Source organism: Branchiostoma lanceolatum, chromosome 2 (genome assembly GCF_035083965.1).
Source record: "Branchiostoma lanceolatum isolate klBraLanc5 chromosome 2, klBraLanc5.hap2, whole genome shotgun sequence".
In the NCBI taxonomy this organism is placed as follows: Eukaryota; Metazoa; Chordata; class Leptocardii; order Amphioxiformes; family Branchiostomatidae; genus Branchiostoma; species Branchiostoma lanceolatum.
The window spans coordinates 22,436,726-22,464,639 of NC_089723.1; the positions used below are offsets into that span (position 1 = coordinate 22,436,726).

General features: G+C 43.6%; 1 protein-coding gene across 7 annotated transcripts; it reads right to left on the minus strand.

The window, feature by feature from the left end:
- Positions 1-632: 632 nt before the first annotated feature.
- LOC136427974 (laminin subunit gamma-1-like) lies at positions 633-27,188 on the minus strand. Of its 7 annotated transcripts, XM_066417208.1 has the most exons (21): positions 26,916-27,188; positions 26,104-26,533; positions 17,740-17,871; positions 17,164-17,222; positions 15,266-15,460; positions 13,672-13,869; positions 12,900-13,061; positions 12,146-12,331; positions 10,275-10,433; positions 8,926-9,117; positions 8,063-8,296; positions 7,259-7,414; positions 6,697-6,852; positions 5,953-6,111; positions 4,931-5,104; positions 4,306-4,461; positions 3,624-3,779; positions 3,222-3,349; positions 2,690-2,776; positions 2,198-2,262; positions 633-1,753 (listed from the first exon to the last, which is right to left on the minus strand). In XM_066417208.1, the coding sequence occupies exons 2-21, from the start codon at positions 26,312-26,314 to the stop codon at positions 1,707-1,709; spliced, it is 3,012 nt and encodes a 1,003-aa protein (XP_066273305.1). In that variant the 5' UTR covers positions 26,315-26,533; positions 26,916-27,188; the 3' UTR covers positions 633-1,706. The 7 variants fall into 7 exon arrangements, with proteins under 7 accessions (XP_066273305.1, XP_066273304.1, XP_066273306.1 ...); XM_066417207.1 differs by having other exon boundaries at positions 26,104-27,188; XM_066417209.1 differs by having other exon boundaries at positions 2,173-2,262; positions 26,104-27,187.
- Between the last annotated feature and the right edge of the window lie 726 nt (positions 27,189-27,914).

Genomic DNA, 27,914 nt, shown 5'->3' on the forward strand with positions numbered 1-27,914 from the left:
CCCGACCACTAGCCAACCAAGGTTGGCGGTAGATCGGGAACAGTCTGGCCAGTCAAATTTGACTCGCAAATAAGTCTCTGGACAAAGTGCAGCCCCTGTACCAGGCAGCCGACCTTCTCCAACTGAACTATATGAGAGACACCTGCAGCAGCTACGTAGCCATGAACGTGGATCTCTTTACCTAGTATGTGGACCTGTGTAAGTTCGCTGATACTAGTATCGTCTTCTCCTCTGTGGACATTGTACAGAAACGTTGTCTGTAGTGTATCTGTTGTGATTCATTTGTTTGATGGCATGGGTACCAGACCACCGCGCTACCTGTACAGACGCTGATCCTTCGGCAGGGGAAGCAGCTTTTAGCACACGGGCCCCTAATTACCTCGCGATAGATATCAGAGATCGGCTACCAAGAGAGACCGGGTGCAACCTATATACCGCGTATGATGTTCTCCCCCGGCCAAAAAGGGGTTATCGCCTAGCGCGAAGGGTCTGGTATCCAGGCTATGTTTGATGGAGTGTATCATTTTGGCAAGGGTTGTATTGAAATTATGAGTATCATTAGCTACAAAAGTTTGACTTATGTTATGAATAATATCCTCTGTAGACTGGATAAATCAAGGCAAGTCAGAGTATTTCAGATCTGTACAGTTTTAATTTGTATCAAGTACAGTTGCCTGTCTTCAAATAATGCTTATTATTGTTAAAATCAAACAGTGTAAGACGAAAATATGATAGGCAAGATTGTACGTTTGATGTGTAAACTACAATGACAACTAGAGTTGTACACATTGGCAGAACACACTTTGGAGTGTTTAGGTAACTAGTCTTTAATATGATACAGAAACTATACAAAAAATGTTGCAATTCATGATCTATATAGCTAACTTTGATTCATTTCAACACCGAACGTTTAAAATGACCTGTCTACAATATCATTAAAGCACCAGCTTGTCTTACAGTTTATACCTTGTAAGACGTCAGGCAAATTGGTCAGGTCTCTATACCACAATTGTTACATGGATTGCAGTGGTAAGACATGTTCTAAAATCTAAGTACAATACATTAGACGGAAAATGTCAAATCTGAGGGTAAAATGTCTTATATACACAGCACCAAGTGTTCTACAGACCTCTGTTATTACATCTGTAAAGTAACAGTAGGTATATGTACATCAAAGGCATACCTTTTATGTCAGATGTATACCTAAAAACTTGTAATACAAAGCACCACGTTATTTTGAGGTATACTGATCGTGTTTCTATGCTTATCAGAGTAGCGTGATGAAAGTATTGGCAAAAGAACCGTCGTAAGGCCGGGGTCATGGCAAGGTTGCTGAAAATTGTTTGTGCAAGCTTTGTTTCCTTTCTCATTCGTTATCTTTTTGTGCCCCTCCCAGGTGACATGTGCAAATGTCATTTTAAGGTCTTTGTGCAAAATACTTCATTTTGCATTTTTTTGAGACTTCTACCATCATTGGCAGCCACGTTGTATCTCGATGTCGAGCAACATCAATTCAGAAAAATGCATTGTATGAATTATTCGAAACATACCGTCTACTTCAGTCTATTGAAGATGTCCAGCATCAAATACGTGGTCTCAACGGCAGTCCTGTTCTATAAAGGTGTGATTTGTATGGCGTCAGGACAAACTTGAAGAACCGCCCTGACGTCATCCGTATGTTATGATAAGGTGGGAAAAGTCAACGGTCATGGGATGATTCGTACTGGTATTCTTCTCGGTTGGGACCTAAACCCTGAAGACGGACAAGAAATTGTGGATTAAAGACATGTAAAGAGCATGAAACAGAAATGGCAAAGCGTAGTAGAAAATACATCTGTCGTCAAGTCATCAGGAAAACACAGCGCAATTATGCTCCTCATCATTAAGTAATTACAAAAATGCAACAATTACCTCTTTACCCTCCTTGTAATTACCTTTTGAATCTACAAACGTATTGTAAGACAGGCAGAATTTAGGCTTTACCATGGAGTTCATGATGTAGCTTATCAAGCAGTAGTTGTGATTTTGAACTTCCTTTACTTAACGCACATTCCGCTTAAAAGCAAAGCTGGGAAAACGAGGATGATTTTGTGTTGAAAAAATCATCTAAGCCAACTGGTTAAGAACACAAATGATGAAACAAAGGCTACCCTTCTGAAAACAAGAGCGTACCGTATAGTTCTGCGTCTACCCCTACCTGACGGTCTCCGGACACAGCCTCCGTTCATGACGAACGGGTTCCCCATATAGCCGGGCTTACATCTGGGAGGAGAACACACAAAAAATAACCATCAATCACAACACAAAGATACACAAACGTTTGGTCAGTCACCAGCCAATATTTAGGTAGTGGGCAAAGCAGAGATAGAACATTGGGTGATAGGTTTTCGTGTTCCGATATCCCGTTATTTCAATGGTCACATGCAAGGCATAATAAGTTCAATCGACACTATTCATCAATGGAGAGCTTTTGCTATAGTATAAAACGTGCTTTTTTTCGATAAACTTTTTACGTTTCAAACATGGACAAACTGACAATCAAATTTGAGACTCATGAGTCACGACAGAAACGTTGTGCTTAATCATGAGCAAAATGCGTCTCAAGCATGATGAGACCCACGAGGTTCTTCTGAGTTCTATCTGTTATTGAAAACACACACTATGATCCTACTAGCTAGTATGATCTTACTTTCCGCAGTCTCGACCTTGATGTCCTCTTCTACAATTTCTACATGTAGGTTTGTTGTCGCTGTCTAGGAAACAGGTTTCGGCAAACCTGGAGAGAAAGAAGACAATCGTAATGTGAAATGACAGCATCTTCATTAACGTTTACGTTTGTCAACACAAATTCCCAAGTTTGAATGAAATACATAAAGTTAGTGACTTTATGTTAGGATGTTAACAGAAAGAGATACTCGAAACTATGTTCATCGGAAAAATCTTCAGAATCAAGTCACACTGGTCTCCAAATTACAAAGTCGGCATGTTGGAAGCCTTTTATTCGAAATCTGACAGCATGATGATACAAAAGGCGCGTAAATTTTGAAGACCAAACTTTATCTCTACATTGCGGTGTCTATCTGTATCATAACGTGCATATTCATGTATATGATTAAAAAAAATTGTAAGATTTGACAGATTTTTTTACAACTTTCAAAATCTTAGGTAAGCAGTTTTTCTTGAAGAAAATGGCAACGACGAAAACAACATGTGTATCCTACCTGTTTTCCCTGGTTGTGAGCGGACAGGGACATTCTTTACAGGCGTCCACATCTCCGCTGGACGGGTCGCCGTAAAAACCGATGTTACACAGCTCACAGAACTCTCCCCGGGTATTGTGGAGGCAGTTCTGAAAACATAAAAAAAATCTATAACTATTTTAGGTGCATGCATATCTTGATAACCAGCACACCTGTAGAGGCCCCCTAATAAACAATGTATAATTTATTGACAAAAACTGACTTGGGCTCGATTTAACCAAATTGACTAATTGTAGGAATAGATGTGGTAAATCTAAGACACAGACCATTCTTTAGTATCTCTTTTTGGTAGACTTTCCTTACCTCTCTCTTTGTAAACAACAAACAAACAAGCAAACACAAATCCACTAAGATAACACTCACCATACATTTTCCATTAGCGTCGCAGTCATTGGCGTGCCCGTTACATTTGCAGGGGATAGTGGGCCGGCAGTCATCAGGCGTGCCTTCGGTAGCGTCTCCCACGAACCCCTCCTTACACCTCTCGCACTTATCTCCTTCTGTGTTGTGGAGACAACCCTGAGGAAAATGCCATGTTGACATTGTTATTTTCGCTCATGTATTCAACATTCACAAATCCAAACATGTCAAGTTTAAGGTGGGAACATAGAAAACTATCTATGAGTTTTCTACATAAAGCATTGCGAATATTTTGCTATTGTCGTGTTAGTGAAGTGCACATGAGACCATTTCCTCTAATACGATGAACAGTTATTCAAGTCATTCAAAGCTGTTGAGTAGGGGGACTGGTTCTTGGACGGAAAACTCCATGTTCATAGCAAGCCATTTTCATGGAATGAGAATAGTTAGTTTAAGATGACACTATCTCCTTGCCCCATTATATACGTGTTTTTGTCCTCCTCTTTACTTTTCACATTCACCAAAAGAAAAGTATTCACTTATTGAAAACAGAACAACAAACCGAAAAAAACGACATTTTACTGCATATAACACACATTTTGATACTGTCCATAACATTTCTTGAAAGTTCCTCCTCCTTTTTGTAATATTATTACTACTACTATCAAAGTGCGTAAGTTCTTACTATGCATCTGCCCATCTCGTCGCAGTCGTTGGCGTGCTGGTGGCACATGCAGGGCACCAGCATCTTGCAGTCTGCCGCCGTGCCTTCCGTGGCGTCACCGAAGTACCCCATCACACACCGCTCGCACTGGTCGCCCTCTGTGTTGTGCTGGCAGTACTGCAGGTACACAGACAGAGAGTTGGTGAGAATAATATTCAAGTAAATATGTTGGATATATCAATCGACATACATTGGTCGACAAATTTTGTTCTTCTTACAATGATAATGTTTTCTATTTCGCCTTAATTTCAAGTGGACCAACATCGATTGTTTCCTAAAGGTAGTTAACACATGTACGGATATCAAGTCCGTATGAGTTCTGTATAGACGTTTTTGGCTTGGGTAAAGTCTGCGGCAGTAGAAGTCGTTTTTCGGTTCGATAACCACGCTACACAACCCTGGGTCAAAGTAAACAAAAACTTATTATCCGCAAACTATACCTTCGCCAAAAAAAGGCCATAGGGGACTCATACGGACTTTATATACAGTGTGAACCCCTTACGTTTCCTGTCACCCAGAAAGTCATGGCAACGCACAACTTTCCTTAGAATATGAAGAAATAGAAAAAAGGATACGCTCTACGTACAAGGCACCGTCCGAAGTTGTCACAGACGTCGGAGTGGCGGTTGCAGAAGCAGGGGACCCTATCGATGGGTGACGTCACCCGCTGGCAGTCGTCAGGCGTGCCCAACCGGCCGTCACCGGTAAACCCGGGCTTGCAGTACTGGCACTTGTCGCCGTACGTGTTGTGATCACAGTTCTGCGTAGGAAAGGTAAAACAGATATGTTAGATAAGTCTAGATTTGAGGGGAAAAGTCTAGAATTTAGTGCCAAGCTAGCTGTCACCGACGAACCCAGGCTTGCAGTACTGGCACTTGTCGCCGTACGTGTTGTGATCACAGTTCTGCATAGGAAAGGTAAAACAGATATGTTAGATAAGTCTAGATTTGAGGGGAAAAGTCTAGAATTTAGTGCCAAGCTAACTGTCACCGACGAACCCAGGCTTGCAGTACTGGCACTTGTCGCCGTACGTGTTGTGATCACAGTTCTGCGCAGGAAAGGTAAAACAGATATGTTACATAAGTGTAGATTTGAGGGGAAAAGTCTGGAATTTAGTGCCAAGCTAGCTGTCACCGACGAACCCAGGCTTGCAGTACTGGCACTCGTCGCCGCACGTGTTGTGATCACAGTTCTGCGTAGGAAAGGTAAAACAGATATGTTAGATAAGTCTAGATTTGAGGGGAAAAGTCTAGAATTTAGTGCCAAGCTAGCTGTCACCGACGAACCCAGGCTTGCATTCCTGGCACTTGTCACCGTACGTGTTGTGATCATAGTTCTGGACAGGTCTAGTGTATTGTTCCTTTGGTGTCCATGGGGCTAAAATGGCAGCAGATTTCCTTGCTGTTTCTGTAGCAAATTTACGAGGTATATAGAGAGCAGTTGCTAGCCTTTAGTAGACCATATTTCTAAAAGACATCACACTACAATCAACAGTGAACTTTGCAGGAGGTTTCCGACCGATACAACCTACACTAGTTGTGGGAGGATCCAAGATCTAAGATAAGGTGAACCTGCAGTGACACGGAATAGTGAAGAAAACAAGGTTACCTGACATCGTCCCCTGGAATCACATTCGGTGGAGTGTCCGTAGCAGTCGCAGGGCTCGAATGCCCAGTGGCAGTCGTTAGGCGTTCCCCTGGTGGAGTCACCCCTGTACCCGTCCGCGCACATCTCGCACTGGTCACCCTGCGTGTTGTGCTTGCAGTTCTGACAGGGGGAAACACAGACAGGGTTGTAATTTGTCCAAGCTCTAAAACTATGCAAACTTTACATTAAAACCTCTACCTAAGAATGATATCAAGCCTGGAAAGTTGGTAAATGTTTCTTGGTTATTTTGTGGCCATTTCACCAGCCGAACCTCTTCCTAATAATATTCCCTAATATTATTTTGTACCCACCAATGTCTCTATACCTGAGATGACTCTTCTTACATCAAACCGAATTCAAGGCAGGTGGACCACTGAGAAATCTAAAGGAGATTGCCTCGATTACGATTTTTTTCCTCTCCTGCTACTTATACTTCGTTCAGGGCCCCTTCACAATTGTGCGTATATTCAAGTCCGTATGAATAGAGTATCAACATTTTTTGTTTTTACGTTTGCCCGAAATTGCGCAACCTGGTTATTGAGCCAAAATAACGATTTTTTTCGGCCGCAAAGACAACGTTAACTAAGACAAAAAAATACCAATACGCAACTCCTACGCAATTGAATATGCGCACAAGTGTGAACAGGCCCTTACCTAACAATTGTTGGCATGTATAAACTATTTATGAATTGCAAAAGTTAGTACCAGGCATATTCCTTCGGCGTCGCAGGCGTCAGAGTGTCCGTTGCAGGAGCAGGGCACGATGGCGCTGCAGTCTCCCGGGGTGCTGTAGCGGGGGTCTCCCGTGTATCCAGGCAGGCACTTCTCGCAGTGGTCACCCATCGTGTTGTGTTTGCAGCTCTAGGGGTTAGTACAAGTAAATGTATTCATTCTTTGCCTCAGGCCCAGGGCCCATATTAAAAACAACATAGACAGTATACAGACATTTACATATAACAAAAATATTACATATCAATCTGACCAATCGACATTAGTAAGGCCAGTGCTGGCTCAGTGAGAAGACCTCGGAATGGTATAGCAGCTAGGTTTTTGACGTGTTTGTTAGGCGTTTTTGTCGGGCTTTCTACTTTGTTACCTTTTTTGTCTCTTCAAACCCCACCTCCCTTGGTAGCTTTATACCTTCTCTCTGGAGGTAAACGATTAAGGTAAGCACAGTACTAGCCGTACGGCGTGCCTTTATCCGCTGCCAATCATATTACTAATATCAACTACTATTGTTACTACTACCAGAGCTACCCTCACTCACCAAACACCTTCCCGAGGCGTCACACTCGTCGGCGTGTCCGTAACACCTGCAGTCCTCCACCAGGAGACAGTCGTACGGCGTGCCCCGCCGCGCTTCTCCCGCGTACCCTTCCCGGCACCGCTCACAGTTCGGACCCTCCGTGTTGTGCATACAGTTCTACAGGGAACGAACGTTTTAGGTATTGGAGAGGGATACACAAAATATACAACATACATGTGCTACATGATGTAGTAACAATTAACTTTGGCCTATCTTAGTTCGTGCCTTCAGTGTTGTTCATACGGTTTTACATGAATGCAACATTTATAATATCGGCAGACCGTGACGCCTGGAGGGAGAGAGCAACCTTGGTCCGGGCAAGCCGCCCGATATGATGATGATGATGATAATATCTAAAATACATAAAGTACATAGAATATATAGAGTAACAAACAACTTCGGTCGCAAATGCCAAAATAAGGAAACAAAACAAGTTATATACGCTGTATTTAATAGATGGATAGGCGAACGTTTGTGTGGTTGCATAATGTCTGCACTATAGAATTGACGATATAATCTTCCGACAGTAGCAACGTATACGTAGTAGGATATGTGACTGCCTTTACACATGAACATGGCAACGTGCACAGTGCCTAATCTCCAAGCAGAGGTAGACAAGTAAAATCGCAACGTTTTTCAAGCTCCCGGTTCTGTGGAGCAGACCTAGGCAGTGGTCTTTTCGTGGAACCGGAAGAATAGGAAACGTTACGATATTGCCTTTCTTCATCTGCTTGGAGATAACACAGTGCCAGTACCTATACTCACAATGCAGCGTCCGTTGGCGTCGCACTGGTTGGAATGCCCGTAGCAGTAGCACTGTCTTCGGGAAGGCTGCTGCTGTGCAGGCGGGGCAGCAGGAGCCGGGGCCCGGGCGGGGGCCGGGGCAGGGCCGGGGGGCGACACGGGCGTACAGGAGTTGGTCAGGCCGGTCTTCGCGTCGCCTTGGTACCCGGGCAGACAATTCTCACAGCGAGACCCGTAAGTGTTGTGGCGACAGTTCTGAAATACAAAAATGGCAAAATAGATTAAAAATATGAAAAATTAACAATTAAAAAAAGTAAAAAATTAAAACATTGATGATAGAACCTAAGTCTCGATTATACTCTATTAATGACGTGTTTAAAACAACAAATTTTGTCAATTAGCAAGCAACTACTGTTTCGATAATCCTTACACACTCTTCAAGACTACCCACAATCTCTAACGGAACTACATGTATCCTGCCATCCGGACTAGTTTTTCTCCATGTCCTATTACCAGGCTTACTGGTCACACTGGTTAGAATGTCCGTAACAGTAACACTAGTCAGTTCGTCCTGCTCTAACCACATATCTGGCAGAGTTTTCGTAACAGTAATGCTTCGGTCACAATTGGAAAACGGGACCCCGCCGGATAGTTTTAAGGCTGCTTTTTTCCCCACTTTCGGGCGTATTTTCGGGCACAGCCGGGCCCCGGGGTGACTTAAACTCGGACTTAAAACCAACCGGGGAGTCCACCGGAACAAACTTGTGGCTTCGGCGGGGCCCAGCCGGGACTACACGTCCTATGGGCACCGGTGTAATTTGACCGAAGCATAACACTGACCAAGGACCTTGCACTGACCAATTCGTCCTGTTCTAGCCACATACCTGACAGCGGCCATACTGGTCGCACTGGTTAGAGTGTCCGTAACAGTAACACTGGTACGTCCTGGCGGGGGGCGGGGCTGGGGCAGGAGGGGAGATCCTCTGACAGTCCTGGGGCGTGCCCCTCTTCGCGTCTCCTTGGTAACCGACTTTGCACCGCTCGCAGTTTTTACCGTCCGTGTTGTGGAGGCAGTTCTGGTTGGAAAAATTCGAAGAAAAAAATATCAATACAAAACATAGTTTCTTACTAGTACATAGATGGATGTCATGAAAATGAAATAATGGATACCAGTTTTATCATTACACCTACGGCTACACCTACACTTTATGCTAGATTGTCCACGATATCATGATAAACGCTCAAAGCTGTTCAACCTTCTTTCCGCTTGTTCAACAGAATTTCATACTTTCCAGTCTATAAATAAACTCAAATACATTCTAGAGGGAGACAACCTTTACTGTGTACAAATACGTAAATATATCAAATAATGTTAAGATCTTAGAACTAGTGGTGCAAGTGATACGTTAACTTCGACATATATTCATATACTTGTACTTTGGTTAATCATTTTGTATCCCATTGTTTGTTGTTTGCATGTATAGTTGTAGACGACCTTACGAAAGTCGCTGTACTTTTGTCGTGTCAATAAAGATTTCTAGATATCCTCCCAATGTGATAGCAAATGAAAAAGTTTGCACATGAACGTGATGCTCAAAAGCTACAGTCTTTTTGCAAATCTGTTGTTGTTCATCTATCTGCAACTCTCCTCTTAATTCTTAGTCTCTACCAGACTAACCAAGCCGGCTACAGGGAGAATATTTGCCAGGGGAGTTTGGTCATCGGAGAGTTTCATTCCCGGCGATGGCATACTGGACCCTCTCTCCGTAGCCAACTCCCTATTCACTCTATTTGGCTAATTTCTACTATTTTCCCAGCCATCTGCGGGGCCTAGTAGAGGCTACATAATTCTACCGGGTACCCTAAGGCAGTCACATTAAAAAAAACGCCGTTATTAAATCCCTCTCAACAATGTCTTGAACAAACTTTTTGGGTGCTCTTAGGGTACTTGTAGTATCCGCTCGTTCTCATTTAAATGTACACATTTTGTAATCTCCGTTACCGTTAAAAGTAAGACGTTCCTGACGTTAAGATATGCCACATATAAGGTACGCAACTGCCGTTTTTAAAAGCTAAAAAAGTTTGAAACTACAGTTTGACATCTTATATGTGGCATATCCTAATGCCAGGAACGTCTTATTTCAATCGGTAACGGAGCTTACAGAACGAGCGTATCCGGTGGATGCATAAGAGTTTAACATACATTTAAAGTAGAACCAACACGTGCACCTACCACACATCTGCCGTACTGGTCGCAGTTGTAAGCGTGTCGGTAACAGTTACATGGCGGGCTCTGTGCCTGGCAGTCTAGCGCGGACCCGCGAGTGGCGTCTCCCGTGTACCCGGGCTTACACGTCTCGCACCGGTAACCCATCGTGTTGTGCTGGCAGTCCTGCAAGACGGCAAAAAAAGATAACTTCAGAAATTGTATATGCAGTTTGCTCAACCGCCTGCAAAGACACAGAATAGTATGCAGAATATTTGACAGGAACTGGAAAATTGGTAGGTTTTACTGCAGATTTTGCCAGAATGGCTAAGTCAGAAAAGGCCAGACATGTACGCTCGTTGTGGAGACCAAATTACTCTCCAAGCAGAGGTTAGGCCCCGGCTGGTCTTGGACACCTTTTAGGTGCTTTTATTGGGCTTTCTATTTTGTCAAGTTTTCTTTCTGTCCGCCAGTCAAAACTCCGTGCAAATTTAGCACGCATACCAAGCTGCCCACCGATGAAAACAATGAATCGACAGCATTGTGAACTTAGCTCTTAAAGGCTAAACATCTGTTACATTGTGACACCAAGCCCCACTAAGTGGCAGATTCGCGGTCACAATTTACTGTAACTTGTGCCTTTGATGTTTCCTTTTACGCTGATAACAACTGAAAATACCCTCTTGTTTTTAAATGCACGGGTCTAATCTCCAAGCAGATGCTGAGGTGGAAGATCGTTGCGTTTTCTAACAGTTATAGACAACCTACGGACCTGCAAAGTATATCATTTACGCCGAAAAAAGATATTATTCACATGGAAAACATAGTTTCATTGCAGTTGTATGTACCAAAGTGCTGTATCTTATCTTAGAAAATTAATAATATTAAGGGCAATACAATTTGATGACGTCATGATCGTCATCCATATGGTCAAATAAAATCTTTTGGGATTTTATTTTCATACTCAGCTATAAACATTTAGTATGATAATTACAGTTCTTTCTTAATCGACTAATGGAAAGTCAAAATGCCAATTTAGCCAGGGTAGAAACCTTAAGATGGTGAAATCCAAACAACCTATGTAACTTCGCCATCTAACGTCGTGGTAAGTAAATCCGACAGAATCAATGCTCCTTAAAAAAATCCACCTGTTCCATCTCAAGTCGACGCCATGTTTAGAAGTTCATTCCGCGGCTCACATCCTGACCATAACAGTTTATTTATAATCGCACCGCAGACGACAGATACACGCCTCAGATATGAAGCAGAGGATGGAACAAGGAAAAGGGCGCCAAAAAGTTATATTATACGAGGGGCAGTCAAAATATTGCAAGTTGTTTAATAACCTTAATCAAATGTGTTAAAATATTGCACAAAGGAAAAGTCATATTATCTTCTTGAGACAGAAATATCTTAATCTGATGTTCAAATTTTCATGAGCGACTGAGTTGATTTTGAAGACACTTGCATTATTTTGACTGCCCCTCGTATATGTCAAACCGCAGCAAGGGCAAAAAAGATACCTCTAATATTTGCTCCCCCCCAAAGGAATGTCGAAGGAAAATTGATTCAGCAATGGTAACATGCATCAAAATATTTACTTAATTAAGATACCTAAACACCTCGTTAATCAATAATGATTAATATCACAATGACTCGGAAATCATGTACTTTCTGAATGATGCTTCAAAGTCAAAAGAAGTGTTGTAATAATATAAGACATCCAATAAATATGAAAAGAATATCTATGATAAGCTAATTTTTTCTTGATTAAATGGCAAGATTGCAAATACGAAGTAAACTTGGGTAGCAGAATACATTGTACAACTCTCAACTCGATCTACTTATATTAGTATACAGAACTACTCCTAGATGACAAGTCATTGTTAAGACCATACCAAGCACCTTCCGTAGGAGTCGCAGGCTCGGGCGTGGCCGTGGCAGTTACAGCTGTAGGAGGGCGGCTGCTGCTGGTCAGACGCGCGGTCCACCTGGCAGTCGTACGGCGTGCCCTTCTTCGGGTCGCCACGGTAACCGGGTAAACAGTTCTCACAGTGTTCACCGTACGTGTTGTGCTGGCAGCCCTGAGATTGGGAGATGATTGATTGATTGATTGACGATTAATAGATTTATTGATCAAGGCATAGATTGATTGATCGATATCTATTGAGTCGATAGTTGTGAAAAAGTGTGAAGTAGATTTGAAATGTCTGTAAAGTTGAATTTGTCTACCATCCATACAACATTAAATCCAGACAATCTTCCCTTTTCAATGTATGCCTTATCTATATATTTCGTTAACTTATTAACTTACTCATCTTCTTTGCCTTCAATCGCTAAGATATCACATTTTGCAATAGCAAGTATCAAGGGCAATCTAAAAGTATCACGATCAGTTTAAAGTTAAAGAAAAAGAAAATACAAACAGTCGTCGATATTGCCTTCGTAAGCAGAACGAATGACCAACTACGTTGAACATGTGACTATAACGTCACGTGACTGCAGTTGTGGGTCAAAGGTACCCGGAAGTCTATACCGCCCTCCATCCCGGCAGGAGACTGTTTAAAATTCGTTGAGTTCGAATTTTGTATGTGTTAATTAGACTAGTATCACAAGTGAGCTTTCATGCTAACTGAAAGCTTGTCTTATTACCTCGCATCTTCCGTTTGAGTCGCAGCTGGAGGCGTGTCTGTAGCAGTAACACTGTATCTTCTGTTCGGGCTGACAGTCGTAGGCAGTCCCTCCACGCGCGTTCCCCGTGTATCCCTCCGCACAGTGCTCGCAGTTGTTTCCTCGTGTGTTGTGTTGACAATTCTACAGAAATACACACTTACGTCATTAGCATTAGATCATGTTGATTCGATTAAATGGATGACACCCATACGAGCATCCATTTTCGTCCGTTTAAAAAAATGGTTTCGGCCAAACTGTAAATCGTATAAAGCAGTTGCAAAATGACGAAAATATATGCCTTAAATCGCTAAATGAATATTTTGGAAAGCGGATACTAATGTTGTAGAATGGCAAAGTTAATTCCAACATCAGAGAACGAGAAAAGAACAAATTAAGAGTCTATCATTGGGCACATCATACTATGTGTGCTTAGTCGTTCGTTAAACCTTCCTGTAGATTTCATACTGGATAACTTTTTTTGCCCAACTTTTTTTTAGCACGTTCGCATCAGTTTTGGGGTTCCCAGAGGATGTCACCCATATAATCGAATCAACATGGCCTAACTAACAAACATTCGTAACGATATACTGATGAAATCTAACAGATCTTGATCGATGAATTTCATGGAGGAAACAAAAGGAATGTCTACGCTAGAAGAAATTGGAAAAATAGATTTATGTGTATGATGGAGTAGCGACACAAGAATGAAAGCAATAACAAAAGGGCTTAAGTACCAAATAATGTGTCGTACCAAGCACCTGCCAATGTAATCACACTGATACGCATGCCCGTGACAGTTACATCGCCTGGAAACCCGTTGCTGACTGACGCGGGCACCTGATTGGTCGGTTATCGGCTGGCAGTCGTTGGGCGTGCCCCTCCGTGCGTCGCCATAGTAACCAGATGCGCAGTATTGACACTGACTGCCGTACGTGTTGTGTTCACATTTCTGGTAGAAGAAATCGAGACGGACGTTCTGAAGAAGTATTTACCGGAAGGGGGAGGGGGGTCTTGGGCACTGAAGATGGTCTTAGTGGTTAACACACTGCAACAAACGCGTTTGGGTAGTGGGGAAAGCTCAGCGGTAAGCTGTTGTAATGTGGGGTACGGGGGCAAAAGAGGGGACCATTTTCCTACGAAGGGCCTCGCCCGCGACCTTTACAATATCCCTTGCGGAAGCTATGCTAAACCGGGCTGTTTTGTCAGCGTGGTCTTCAGCTAGCTGTCAGCAAATCAGAGGATCGCCTTTACCTAAAGCGAACATTTAGGCAATTCTATGATTGGCTAGCTGGTAAGAAGCCACGCCCACGAAAGTGGAAACCTCAGCCCGGCAGAGGTTTATTGTATAGGTCACAGGCAAGGCTCAGCATAGGAGAAGGGGACATGCTATACTACAAGTCAATGACGTTATGTACGATGGGGGAGGGGCAGATGTCTAGAAAGAGAGCGTCTTGCTACGTTATGGTCAAAGGGTGAGGCAATAGGGGGGCTCCCTTGCAACTTCTACTGCAGGACAAACCTTACAAAACACCGGCACCCGCACCCCCACTGCACTCAACAAGCGGACGCTAAAACGACCAAGTGAAATGTGGCCGACACAACAGTGTTGAAGCAGGAAACAGACAAAATCTACATGTTTTGGCAACGCCTACCGGGCGGAGCTTTGAAGCAATACTTCAAGTTAAGTACAGTTTTGTGTCGTCTGTTACACTCTTACTTCCAACGAACCTCTAGCTGAGCCAATGAATGAAAAACAGCTGTCAGTGCTAGTGATACTTGTGGATTGCCTACTAAACGTTTTGCACTGCTTTGGATACTTAGTCTTAAGAACGCGTACGCAGACTAACGCACAATAACGTATGACATTACATGCAGAATGCCAGCATGCGACGACTACTAATGACTGCCATGAATGTGAGAAGCGAGCCCAGATGACACAGAGTGTTAGTGTATTAGATGATAGGAATTAGGACAGGTAACGGGGTTCTACTAGAAAGGGTAACAGGTGCATTAAACATAAGGTAAAAGTTTGTGTACTTGTACATGCAAAATAAATGTAGTTAGCTGTGATCATTATACAAAATCGTTTCTTATATTCAAAGAGTGAAAAAGAAACGTACAAACATTGTCTATCTATAAAAATAGTTGTTTCGAAAGCTCGTCATTTCCAACAAAATTACTAATAGGAGGAAAATAGAGTCTAGTTCTGTAATCGTCACGAGATTCCCCTTTGTCTTAAAAAGAAGAAACACAAATTTATTTATATCTTTAAAAGAAGATAAAATAGGTTTCTTTTGCCTTTATAAGAAGATAAAACGATGAAAAGTTAGACGACGAAGTCGTACCATGCAGTTTCCCTGAGAATCGCACATGTAGGCGTGCCTGTGACAGTTACATGGCCTGGACACCCGGCGTGTGATAACAGCGCCCGTCTGACCAGGCAGCGGCCGGCAGTCGTTGGGCGTGCCCCTGCGAGCGTCTCCATAGTAACCGGGGGAGCAGAATTCACACTGAGTCCCTTGCGTGTTGTGCTGACAGTTCTAATCATAGAAGAAACGTAAGTGAACGTTCTGGACATGCGTTATACAAAAATTTGGGATAAGGTTGTTTTTTTATTATTCCAAATAGGAAAACAGACAAGCAGTGTAGCAGCAGGAGCAGACTGGAAGGATGAGGGGAGGGGGGCAGGAGTCGAAAACTATCAGCGGATAATATATTTTTTTGCCAAACCTTCTTTTAATTCGCACACACGCATCAGTTTTGGGGTTCCCAGAGGATGTCATTCATACAGTGTATAACCAAATCAACATGGCCTTACTCGTTGCTTACCACCATAAGGTATAACACCCGTTCACCCTTTCAGGCCCTACCCTATAGCTAGTACCCAATTCCTTCAAAAACAGCGTCTGAAGTCTGGACTACAGTAATACCTTTCATTTTCGCAAGGTGGAGACCATTGAGTGACCGGCGTTAAGCGACCAAAAATGTTCGTGACCCATAACTTTATGATTGAAATATTATCAATGATTTAGAACTTTTCGTATGCCAAAATAGCAGTTTCTCAAGCAACTGGATATGATTTTGAAATCGGTCAGACGTTTCAAGTATCATCCACTATATATATATAGCTATACTCTTCGTCAGTGACACTAACTATATGTATGGTTTGGAAGACTACAGAACACACCAAAGTTACACAATGCGCTAGCTTAAGCTTCTTTATCGACAGAATCCGTTTGTTGAAACTACTAATGCGATTTTTGGTCTTTTAACGGTGAGCGGAAAGAGGGTATAACTTACAATGTTGAGTCTAAACGGTAGACAATGCGACAATACACCCGCTTCTTGACTTGTCAACTGCGTGGTGATGTAATACATGTGCGCGGGGTAAAGTCTTTGATCTAGCAATTTTTCAAGTCACGTCACGTAATCTACCTCCATCCGACACCCGTTGGATTCGGTCTTCGCATGAAATAACATGTAAGGGTGGAGTTAATGGTGCTGGTTAGTGTTACCGTCGACTGGTAAGTGCTTCCAGCAATTGATGAATGGAACACTGTTTAAAATCTGCTTAATACTTAGGTCCCAATTGGAAAAAGGGACCCCGCTGGATAGTTGACAGGTTGTTTTTTTGCACTTTCGGGCGTGACCCTTAGGTGGCCCCGGATGACACCTTGCGGCTGCTAGGCTATTTCAACTCGGACTTAAAATCAACGCGGGACCCTGTAACAAATAGACGCCGTGAGCTAATCGTGCGGACACCGGAAGGTATCCGCGCCAGTCCACCGGGAGAGTTTGTGTCTTAGGGCCCCCGCCGGGACTACTTGGACCTAAGCATTAGTTGCGAACGTTAGAAATGAGTGAACATGTTATAGAGGACAAGGGAAGGCGACAGACGGTACAGCTAGGGTTTAAAGCGTTGGTTTGCCGTTTTATTACTAATAAAAAGAAGAAAATGATAATCCATCGCTTTGCTTGCGACAAAACTGTGACCCAATAAGGTCGCTTCACGAAAGATTCACCTCACGTGAGAACTGCTACAGATGACGCCAATTTCAAGGACACGACGTTTTGACGCTTTATCATACCTGCTCGTGTGCTAACAACACTGAGACCGAGCCAGATACTTGCATCTGCTTGGAAATTATCCATCTACCGCACGTGTTTACTGCATCCTAATACTGACAGACTGATAGCGTACTACATAGCATAAGCAGATAGCTCCATGGCAAGTCCAACTTACTAGGCAGTATCCTGTGGCCGGGTCGCGGACGTTGGAGTGGCCGTTACAGGTGGATCTACCTGAGAAAAAGAAAATTGTTAACACCTGTGCTGTCTCTTTCAACGAAGGTGCAGTCGACGTTATTTTCGATATTTTCAATGTTCATATTGACAGAAACCACCCAAAACCACTTACTTTTGGATGAACCCTGTGTCTTCAACAGTCTCTATCCATGTCAATTTAATTGAAAAATAAGTGAATGAATGAATAGCATAACCCAACGTCAACATTAGAATCAGACCATTTGCATTTTAGATTGACCATAATGTTGTCATTTTGCTCAGTGCAAAAATTTGCAATAAACGCGATTAGCATCATTTTTCCGGAATAAGCCTGTTCACGGATTAAACTGCGCATATAGATCGCGAGGTGCATTGTTGTTATTCGAAGGCCGTTGAGACATAAACGAAACACGTTTACACTGTTTACAAGTCAGTGGCCTTCACCTTCGACATGTGCACAATGCACCTAATTGCGCACGCGTACTTTCTAACCGTGAAAAGTCTTATTCCTGATACCAACTCCATATAAACTCACCGCATCCGACCTCGTCCGACCTGTCTGCGCAGTCCGGCCGGCCGTTGCAGACTCCGGCGGCGGGGACGCACTGTCCCGAGCGGCAGGTGAACTGGGACGACCCGCAGGCCTGCGGCATCGACTGGGCCATGTCTGTGACCAGATTGGGCGAGAAAAACGATGATAAATCAGATATTTCCAACAACAGGGGTGTCGTAGAATTCTCAGCGATTGTTAAGAATTTTGACCAAATTCAGATGTATACTTCTAGCCTGAGTACCATCCTCCGTAGTGACCGCTGGTTCGATTTTTTTCGAGCCAGTGGTCACTACGGAGGATGGTACTCAGGCTAGTATTCTTCGCGATTCCGACGATTTATTACCATACATTATGCGTTTGTGTCATGCATGAGTAGTAGTAGTAGTAGTAGGATTCTGTCCTTGGAAGGCCCTGTCGGCCAGTACATATACATATATATACTTTGAGTATATATATAGTAGTAGTGAGTTTGACGAATTGCCTTACCGTTTTTTAAACAATTGTGAAAGATTATAAGCGATTTAGTCAATCATCAACAAGAATTTCATCAGTACAGATTCGTCAAGATCGTTTGTAAAGAAGACGCTTTTGAGTAAAATTCATCAAAATCGCTTAAATGAATGAATGAAACGCCGATTGGAATGAAATCCGTCGAAATCGCAAAGAAACGATTTAAGTCTCCTCAAGAAAAAAACTTATTCCATCTTGTTTTTAACTTAAACGTTAGTTACAAAGTAAAAAGCACTCCACGACCAGATCTGCCAATGACAGGTGATGACGTCACGTGAAGACGTAACCAACAGCGAACTACGCAAGCGAACGTACTATCGGAAGAGGGCTGGGGCGTCTGGAGAAGGCCAGGGATGGGTGCGGGTACAGAAACCGGTAAAAGTGACATTCCGTATACTCCTTCTTCCAAACACGACTGTTTCTTTGGACAGTTTATCTTATGTCCACTACATACAGATATCTTCAACTAGAGAGATAAAAAATTGATTTTTTTTCAAGAATATATGTCTTAAATGCAATAGAAGAAGTTGTGTCGGGTTGGATGGTAGCGGTTAGAAAACGTGGATGATGCATGAAAAACAAGGGCAGAATCAGGAACATCAAGAGGGAGGACGAATACTTACTACTTACATGTACATGTACTATGACGAATATCTCTAAAGCTATTAGCATCTTGGCGCGTTAACGCTATAAGCTGCACTTACTTTGAGGGAGCTTTGGGTCTAAACTGTAATGTACATGTAGATTTTTCTATAAATAAGATAACTACAGAAAACATTGATCTTATTTCAATTGCAGAATCTTAAATCTGTTTCGACAGCTATCAAGCAAAATGTAAAAGATCATACTAGAAAGTTCTAGTCACCTCTACTTTAAAAAAAAAAGAGAAAAAGATGTAACCATGATTTTACCCGTAGAGTCGACTATCAGAATTGCCCTTCATGTGACAAGGACTAGATTTTACTTGAAGAAGCGGCACGGTATGAAAAAAATGGTCTAATCATTTGCAACAAAATACGTTTTATCCCAAAGTTCCCTCAATCAAAGTTCAGCACGCCGTTGAAGATCACCAGAGAAACAGACGTAATATGAAGGGTCTAAAAGCAGACTTTACGATTAGGGGAGTAAGTTTTGCAGAAAGCATTAGGACAAGACGGCACAGGAGCACAGAATACAAATTGAAGTACCATTGAGCGCTGAAGATGGCGGGAGCCCATAAATAAATACCATGTAAAGCAGCCTACTTCCATCGGGCAGAACATCCGGGGCATCTAGATAGAAAAGAAATGATGACGTGTGATGTTTAGTGACGTCAAGTTGTGATGACGTGTGTTATACGGTGTTGAGTGACGTCATGTTGTGATGACGTGTGCTATACGGCGTTAAGTGACGTCATATGATGACGTGTGATAAATGCTGTTTAGTGACGTCAAGTGGCGATTTTTGATGTTGAGTGAAATATGGTATCATGTGTTGACGTGTGATATGACGTGTGAAAGTAACGAGTAACAGTGACAAGAAAAGTGATGACGTCAACCTGACGTGTGCTCTAAGCTGGCAGGTGCTTATAACTCTTAATCCTAACTGAATCTAATGATCAATTGATGGTATCCTTGTGGACAAAACGTCTATGGGGAGTTCGGTGGGATACTTTTACAATACATGTTGACTTGTCTTCCCTAGATTTAAGGCCATTTGCCTTGCAACAAAAGGGAAATACCGGTGTTAACACCTCCATTCACAGTTCATAGAAACAACAAAAAAGGATATCAACATTGCATCTGTTGTGAGGTTTCACGTCCCTAGGCACATCATTAAACACACTCATTTGTTAAACATCTCCGAGCGTCCTAAAGCCCCAATTACACAAAGCATGGTTCCCGACCTACGGTTGGCGGTAGGTCGGGAGCAGTCTGACCAGCTTTAGCTTAAGACTAGTCATATTTGACTTCCAAACACACCCTGAACACTACTGAGTTATTCCCAATCACCTGTCAACCCATTCCAGACCTCCCGTCCACAGCCAAATGTTTTGAAAATTTCAAAACATTCAGCTGGCACAGCCGAGCACCAGCCAACCGCGCCAAACACCAGCCGACCACAGAGGAATTGCTCCCGAACCACTCCCAACCACGGTTAGGGAAAGGTGGCCATGTTTTAATCACGCGCACGTGGGGGGTCCAGATTCGGTTCTTGACAACGTAAGCTCTGTATAACCAAGGGATAACGGTGGATCAGGCAATAACCAAGGAGGGACGGGTATGTGTATATGTCTTAGCATTTTATCCTACCCAGGATTTCGTGAAATGCTGCCTTCCCTACATTTCCCGGTTCACTTGTAAGCTGTATTTGTTCTTTCTTAACTAATAAAGTGAGTCATGGATAGCGGTTTGATTATTCACAGATGACTGGACAAAAGATCTGTCCTAAATAACGCACCTCTGTGAGTATAGCAGCTATAGCTGGCAAAGCTGTCCGGTTTTTAAAAATTGATGAATAGAAAATTACATTTGAAAATAAAGGATTCATTCATTCACTCGGCCGTCCATCCGATCGTTCGTCAATTCATTCATTTAATTTATTATCCATCCACCCGCCCATCCATACATGCAGTGTTGAATCCACAAAAATCCTATATATACCGACCACACTGTTTTCCGTGTAGTTACACCTTGACGCACACTCCTACAACATTATCTTATCACGCCAGGTGAGACGATGTGTGGCACCACAACAGGTAGCCAATGACGGGGCTTTCGTAACGATTCATAAAGCACTGCCGCCCCAAAACAGGAAACTAAGTCGGAATTTCATTTATTCCGACAATGTGTGTTTAGCTATAAGAATTGTGCTCACGCCTTTGTAGGTCAATAGTGTACAATACCTCACCAAACCGCAAGATCAGGTGAGGGTGGAACGACATTTAAACGTTCGCCTCCGGCCACCGGCACCGCCCACGGATACACACCTGTGTGGGACAAGAACCGGAAGTGACCCTGGCCTCCGGAGTATTTGGCACTGGTCTCCAAGCAGATGTGGCGGTCAGGTTTATTTTGAGCATATTTGGTCGCTTAACAATTTTTTAACGTTTTTCTGGACATTACGCGACTTTTACAGATACCCTCTTGGTAGCGTATGATCTCCAGAAAAACGTACAAAAATCTCCAAATACGTTCAAAACAAGCCGGAACGCAACAACTGCTTGGAAATTATTTGCCTAAAAAATGTGTCTCGTGACACAAGTCAAGAAATTCATGCCCTTTTCACATATATAAACTACGGTTTTACGATCGTAGGACTTTCAAAATTAGTCCCGAAACACGTCCTGACACCAGTTGCCTCATCTATGGTGGTATCCATTCTCACCGGGGCATGTTTGAGTCGGTCTTTAATTGAGCTGGTGCAAACAACTTGTTTATAATTATTATGAGGTGCTAACGACTCTCAGCTCTAAGCACTAAAGCATGTACTGTTGGCTAGAGTAGTATAAACGGTATCGATCACTGCTCAAAAATGCACCACTCTACAACATGTCTTTATTCAGTTTCCAAGTGCGTCCCAAGCTCTCAAAAGTACTTGTGTGCTTTTCCCCTCGGGGTCAAGTTCAGCCAAGCCAACTTGAGTAAGAAAATTCACCTCTCACAATATTTGTTTATACTGTTTCCAGGTGAATCCCTAGCTCTCAAAAGTACTCGTCTTTTTTCCTCTCGGGGCCACGTTTGGCCAAGCCAACTTGAGTAAGAAAATTTACCCCTCCGCAACATTTGTTTATTCACTTTCCAGGTGAGTCCCTGCCTATCATAAATATGTGTCTTTCTCTCTCGGGGCCAAGTTCGACCGGCCAAGCAAATTTGGGTATATTTGAGTACCCTCCACATCATTTGTTTGTCCAGTTTCCAGGTGAGTCCCTAGCTCTCAGAGGTACGTGTCTTTTCCCTAAGCCCGGTTCACGCCTATTGGACTAGTCTCACTAGAGTAACCTTCATGTCCACTTTAGCTTCACACATGACTTAGTAACCCTTGACACGGGGTCACTCCACTCAGCCTCTCAGGCAGGAAGATGTTATCTAGCGGGACCTGCACCTGTCAAGAGGGGAGGGGGTGAACCAGGAGCTCTGGGTCGAACTAGCCTAGCGCCTGGAAGCCTAACCTGGAGTCCATTCTTGTAATAGCTTTGGTCCGCTCCCAACGTTGCTACCCCGCGTAGCAACAATCCGTTCAGGGAGCTGACCGAGGCTATTATATATAAACTAGACTTCAGGTTATAGCGTTACTAGAAGCCAGACAGTGGCCAGGCTCTTCGGCTTCGGGGTCAACATGTCCCAAAGGAGACATTCCCAGGGCACCTTGAGGAAAGCGATGACTGTTTCTTGAGCTCATGATCAGTACGCTTCTCCGGCTAGACTGGGTTCCAGGCAATGGTCGAACCCATTACTTCACACTTATCTAAAGAATTAAAGGTGATCTATGTTCACTTCTGCACAACATGCCGGTGTCTTACATTTAGTATTTTAGCGTTTTGAAATAGCTTCACAGCCTTACGCAAAATTATCCTGGATGCCCCAATCTCTAAAATATCAATCGTGTGGGGATAGATGTCGTAGAGATTGGGGACCTGGCATCCAGCATTCCAGGCTAACGTAAAATTCTAAGATCCAAGACTCCTACTTTTCTCAATCTGTGACGCAACTGGGTCACATGTTCGCGCAGTCTTTGAGGAGGCAAAGCTAGACTTTTCCAGCTTGCTGACCTCCCGGGTGGCCCCGATCTTGTGGAATCTAAGGATAGCCTGTGGCTATGGGTTGCAAGTGAGCGTGATAGAATCAACCGCCGTTTGGCAAACTACAGACTCTTCCTGCCTGGAGGACAGGACAGATGCTCCGGGCTTTCCACGAAACGCCGGTTAGCTTCCTCTTCCGACCACACCGAACTCCGAAAGTTAAATATACATCCTATACAAAGTTTATTCGTTGTGCGAGATCAATTCGATTATTCATTTATCTAGATCATGGCGAGTTAAAACAAAAAGTCACTCCAATATTCATGAACGACGCTGTAAACTTTAAGACGGTGTACTTTATGATGTAGTACAATAATGATTCGGAACCAAGCAAATAAACTTTGTTAAAGTAAACATACCAATGATGCGAGACAGTCCCTAACATAAACCACATGTCTGACTAATTGAAGCCGGCCAGCAGACGTTAACCTGCGGTGAAGGAACATCCGAATAACTCACACAGCATAGCCTGGAAACCAGGATACACGGGTTTGTGAGGCAAGATGGAAATTGTATGTGAAAATTCACCTGCGTTGAGCGAATAAATTATAAAAATAACAGGAATTTTCGCGAATTGTACATGCTCTGTCTACAGACGCTAGTGGCTAGCCCCAGTGATCCAAGAACATTGTATCACCACTGTAAAATCTCCCATTCACAAATAAATGCAGTTTTCACTCACAGACAACATAAGAATACCGCGCATGCTATGTTTACCTTATGACCCCTTATCTTCGCGTGCATCGCGCGAGGAAAACAAAATCACTTCTAATAATTAATTTGCACCCAGTGGTCAGTCCAATTGATTTGATACACCTGGTCACTGATGGTTTATAGCATGCAGAAACCAGTATCAAATCTATTTTGTGCATGTGGCTATGTACATAAATATTTTCACCTAGCACTACATACCATGTCAACAAAACTTACCACGAAGTTACAAACTGGGGACATGTACAATTGCTTTACATATTTGATAAAACATACATGTCTATTCATTCATTTATTTATTTATGAGTCTTTAGGGTAGTTCCTTCAGTTAACTGAGTAACTTATTTCCAAAGGAGACTTTACAAATCATAGCAAATCTGGATACAAGAAGAACTTAACATAAACATGTGCAGCGATCTATTCAAGAACAGCGCGTGACATCTTCGACAAGCACCACAAAACTATTAGCCTAGATGTCAGAGCCACGCAATCTCTATAAAGATACAATGGATATCTCAGAGATTGGGGTCAGGAATCCAGGCTACAAAAATGTAGGGCAATCAATGAACTGTTCAACGAACCTATTAAACGGCTCCATATCTCAAGCACTTAAGCACCGGCACCATTACGTACGACCTGAGTAATGCTGACCTAGACCTGTTTTTGTTGATATACAAACATCGCCCTTTGCACCCCCTTAGTAAATCTCTCGACATGACGCAGCCATGACGCAGCCATGTCCGGAAGATTGATCTACATTTTCCAGACCCCTCTAGGGACAAACCAGGATCTTGGGAGGGTGGCTGAAAATCGCCTGGAGTCCAGGCTTGTTAGGTTCACTCCCAACGTTGGCGATACGTAGCGACGTTGGGAACGGAGCGGATCAAAGCTTACAAGGCTGGACTCCAGGCTAGGCTGAAAATGTCGCTGGGCTTTTTTCAGGTCAATATCTTAATGTAAATTCTCTTGTATTTTCTATTTTTAGCTAAACTTTCTAAAATTTCTTAACATTCTTTTTGTATTGTTTTCCTGTATTTTCTTCCGGACGGCTTAAAGTTAAAGATCTAATACTGCGAAGAAAAATAGCTATCTACACTAACAGACTTGAAAACAAGATTTGTCATTGGCCTAGATACACGTTAAAGAGGATTCTTGGCCAGGATATGCCTCGTCATCCAGGTCAGACACACAGTCGAACTGTTAGCCTTGGCTGCTAATTGGACGTCTTTGACAATAAAGGTCGGGTCGACGAAGATCAGTACTACTATTGGACAATTTCCAACCCAGGAGAGTTGTACAACACAATGTACAAGAAGTCTATCAATTTGAAGAGCGGCCCAAACTGGAGTTCAACAGTTCCTAACCGGCCGAAAATTCTGCAAGCATTTACTCAACTCTACTTTACAGGTACTCTATTGTCTCTAATCTGCTCGGAGAACAAGAAATATATTTTCGCTTGCACGCACACTCAGGATCGCGACCCTCCCTGACCCGTGCCGTGCTGTACCCTGTCTGCAACACGGGTAGTGTTTGTTTGTCTAACCTCTCACAAGGTGCACTGTTGTAGGGCCGGAACACAAACTAACGTTAGCTCTCCGTCAACACACTAACACACGTATACAGTACTTCAGCCGGGGTCCCTTCTCACGGTCTGCACATACCAGTACTCTACATGGCTAGGGAAGCGTTTTGTCTTTTGGCTCATTACCAGCACCGCGTTTAGAACCTAGTACCTAATGAGTCGACCTTGACTCTCAGCTTAGAACACCTACAAGGCCGCCTTTTATTCTAACCACAAAGGATTCGTCTACCGCCATTCTGTTTGGGAAATACAGGAAGGAAGCCAAGCCTAGCCTCAAAACAGCGTGTTGGATATAAAGACGTGCACAAAGGGAGATTCAACGACCCATGCATGTCTGTTCGATTGCGTAGCCGTCTGCCATGCCTGGGAGTGAGGTTACGCACTTTCACCCGCTGCACTACCAAGCTTGGAAAACTCTTATGGAATACACACTTTTTGGCACGGGGAGGGGGTCATGCCGACAGACAAACTTGTAGAAGCAGACTTGGTAAGGTTGGTCACAAGCCAAAGCGCTTCCTATATAAATACACATACACAAAACCGTAATGTATAAAAGGTTCTCCTTGGCCTAATGTCAAGATAGCCTCGGACGCTGTTGAGTTGAGCAAAAGTCACACCGGACAAATAAAGTCCACCTGTACAAACTCGAAGTTAATGATCTGCTAAGGGCCACAAGGTAATAACATTCTCATGTTGTTACAGCGGCTTAATAAGCTCTGGGCACGGAAAGGTCGAACCTTCCCGCCCGCGGCCATACACCTACCGGGACACCCCGTCTCGTCGGCGTAGTCCGGACAGTCGGGCCGCCGGTCGCACACCCACCGCCGGTCGATGCACTGCCCGTCCCCACACTGGAACTGGCTGGCGGGGTCGGGGCACGGCCGCTGCGACCGGGCCACCGCGCTGAACAGCATAATTACCAGGAGCAGGGTCGCCATTGGTAGCGAGGTGTGTAGACAGGGTGGGGAGGGCATCGTGAACTCGGCTCGGCCCCGTACTTGTTACCGCACTGTTTGTGCCGCCTTTTCGGAAGGGATGCCCGCTGAGGTGCCTGCTGACGTGACCTGCCGGAAGTGTTTACATGCCCGGGTCCTCTCCCGCCACCGGTTCGGTAAACCGGCGTAATGCAGACAAGTCACGAACGACGGAACACAATTTTCAGAAGACGGGAAATAGAAACACAATTCACATTCCTGCAAAAAAATCACGTCACAGATTACCGCTCTGGCAATCTCTATAAAGGAGAGAATATAAACTACACTGACCCCTTCTTAGGTTACACTTTAACAATAGGCGCTAACTACGAATGTCCACTTAGCCTGTACTGTAATCAAGATAGCGGACGCAGACGATAAAGGGGCAGTCACAGGAGACGGATCGTTGTCATAGCAACGAAGAGGAAACCTGTAGGCTCAGTCGGTAATTTGAGATGCCCCATTTAACCCACTTGTCCCCGGTGAATTACGGGATATGACCCGGTTTATAAGCCACCGACACACAATGGAATGATCAAACTGTTAAGGGGTTTGATGAATGATGTCTTTTCAAAACGAATTATCGAGTTATCACCCTTACCTTATTGTCTATTGACAGGGAATCATGAAGTAATCTACACCCCTCCCATATATTTCAATCAGCCCATCGGACTTCAGTCGGCTGAACAAATGACTAGTTGCGTTGCGCAAATGCGCTTTTGTTTGAGAGATTTCCAAAAGAAACTTATGAGACACACTCGAATCACGCCGCCTGGCGGTTGCTATTCAGTAATTCGGCTTTCTCGGATGCCTTGAAGTTGAAGTAGTAACGTGGAATCCAGACTGTTGCCAGGGCCCACACAGGTCAGCTCTGCGGCACCAGGTTCAATAACCCCAGAGGGAATGTTGCCTCAGCCCATGGCTGAATTCAGGCAGGTAAAATCGTCTGGGTGGGCTTTGATGGTTGGCCAGGCGCCGGTGGCATGGGGATAGAATTGGAAGCTTACACTTTAGTTACAGTGCCAAGGAAATATAGCCTCCAACAGGCCTTCCTACGGGGGAATGAATCGTAGAATTCGGCAAATGATAGTTGTCCAGGAGAGTCAGTACGCGGGAATGTAAACATTTCCCCCTCCACCGGCTAATGTCAGAAAATCTATGGGCCAACGCAAGCTCCCCTGGCGAGTATTCTTCCTATAGCTAGTGTAGTTACTCTGGTAGAGACCCCAGCCTGCAGACTGTAAATAGTCTCTAATATAACTAATTACGCTGGCTATAGCTACTCTCCAAACAGAGGTTGGGTGGGAATTGTGACCTTCTTGTCGTATGCCGCTTTTTTTTTTTTTGTCAGCTCTCCCGCCAAACGGGGCATATGATAAAGTCACAATTTCCCCAACAACCTCTGCTTGGAGATTAGTTATAGAGAGAATATTTGCCAGGGAATTTTGACCACCATAGGCTACTAAGGGTTTCATCGGCCGGAGGAGAGGGAAATGTTAACCTTCCCGCGGACTGAATCTCCTGGCCAATGGATTCTGGAATTCTATGATCCATGCCTCCGTTGGAAGGCCGGTGGAGGCTAGTCAAGTACAGCCGAGTG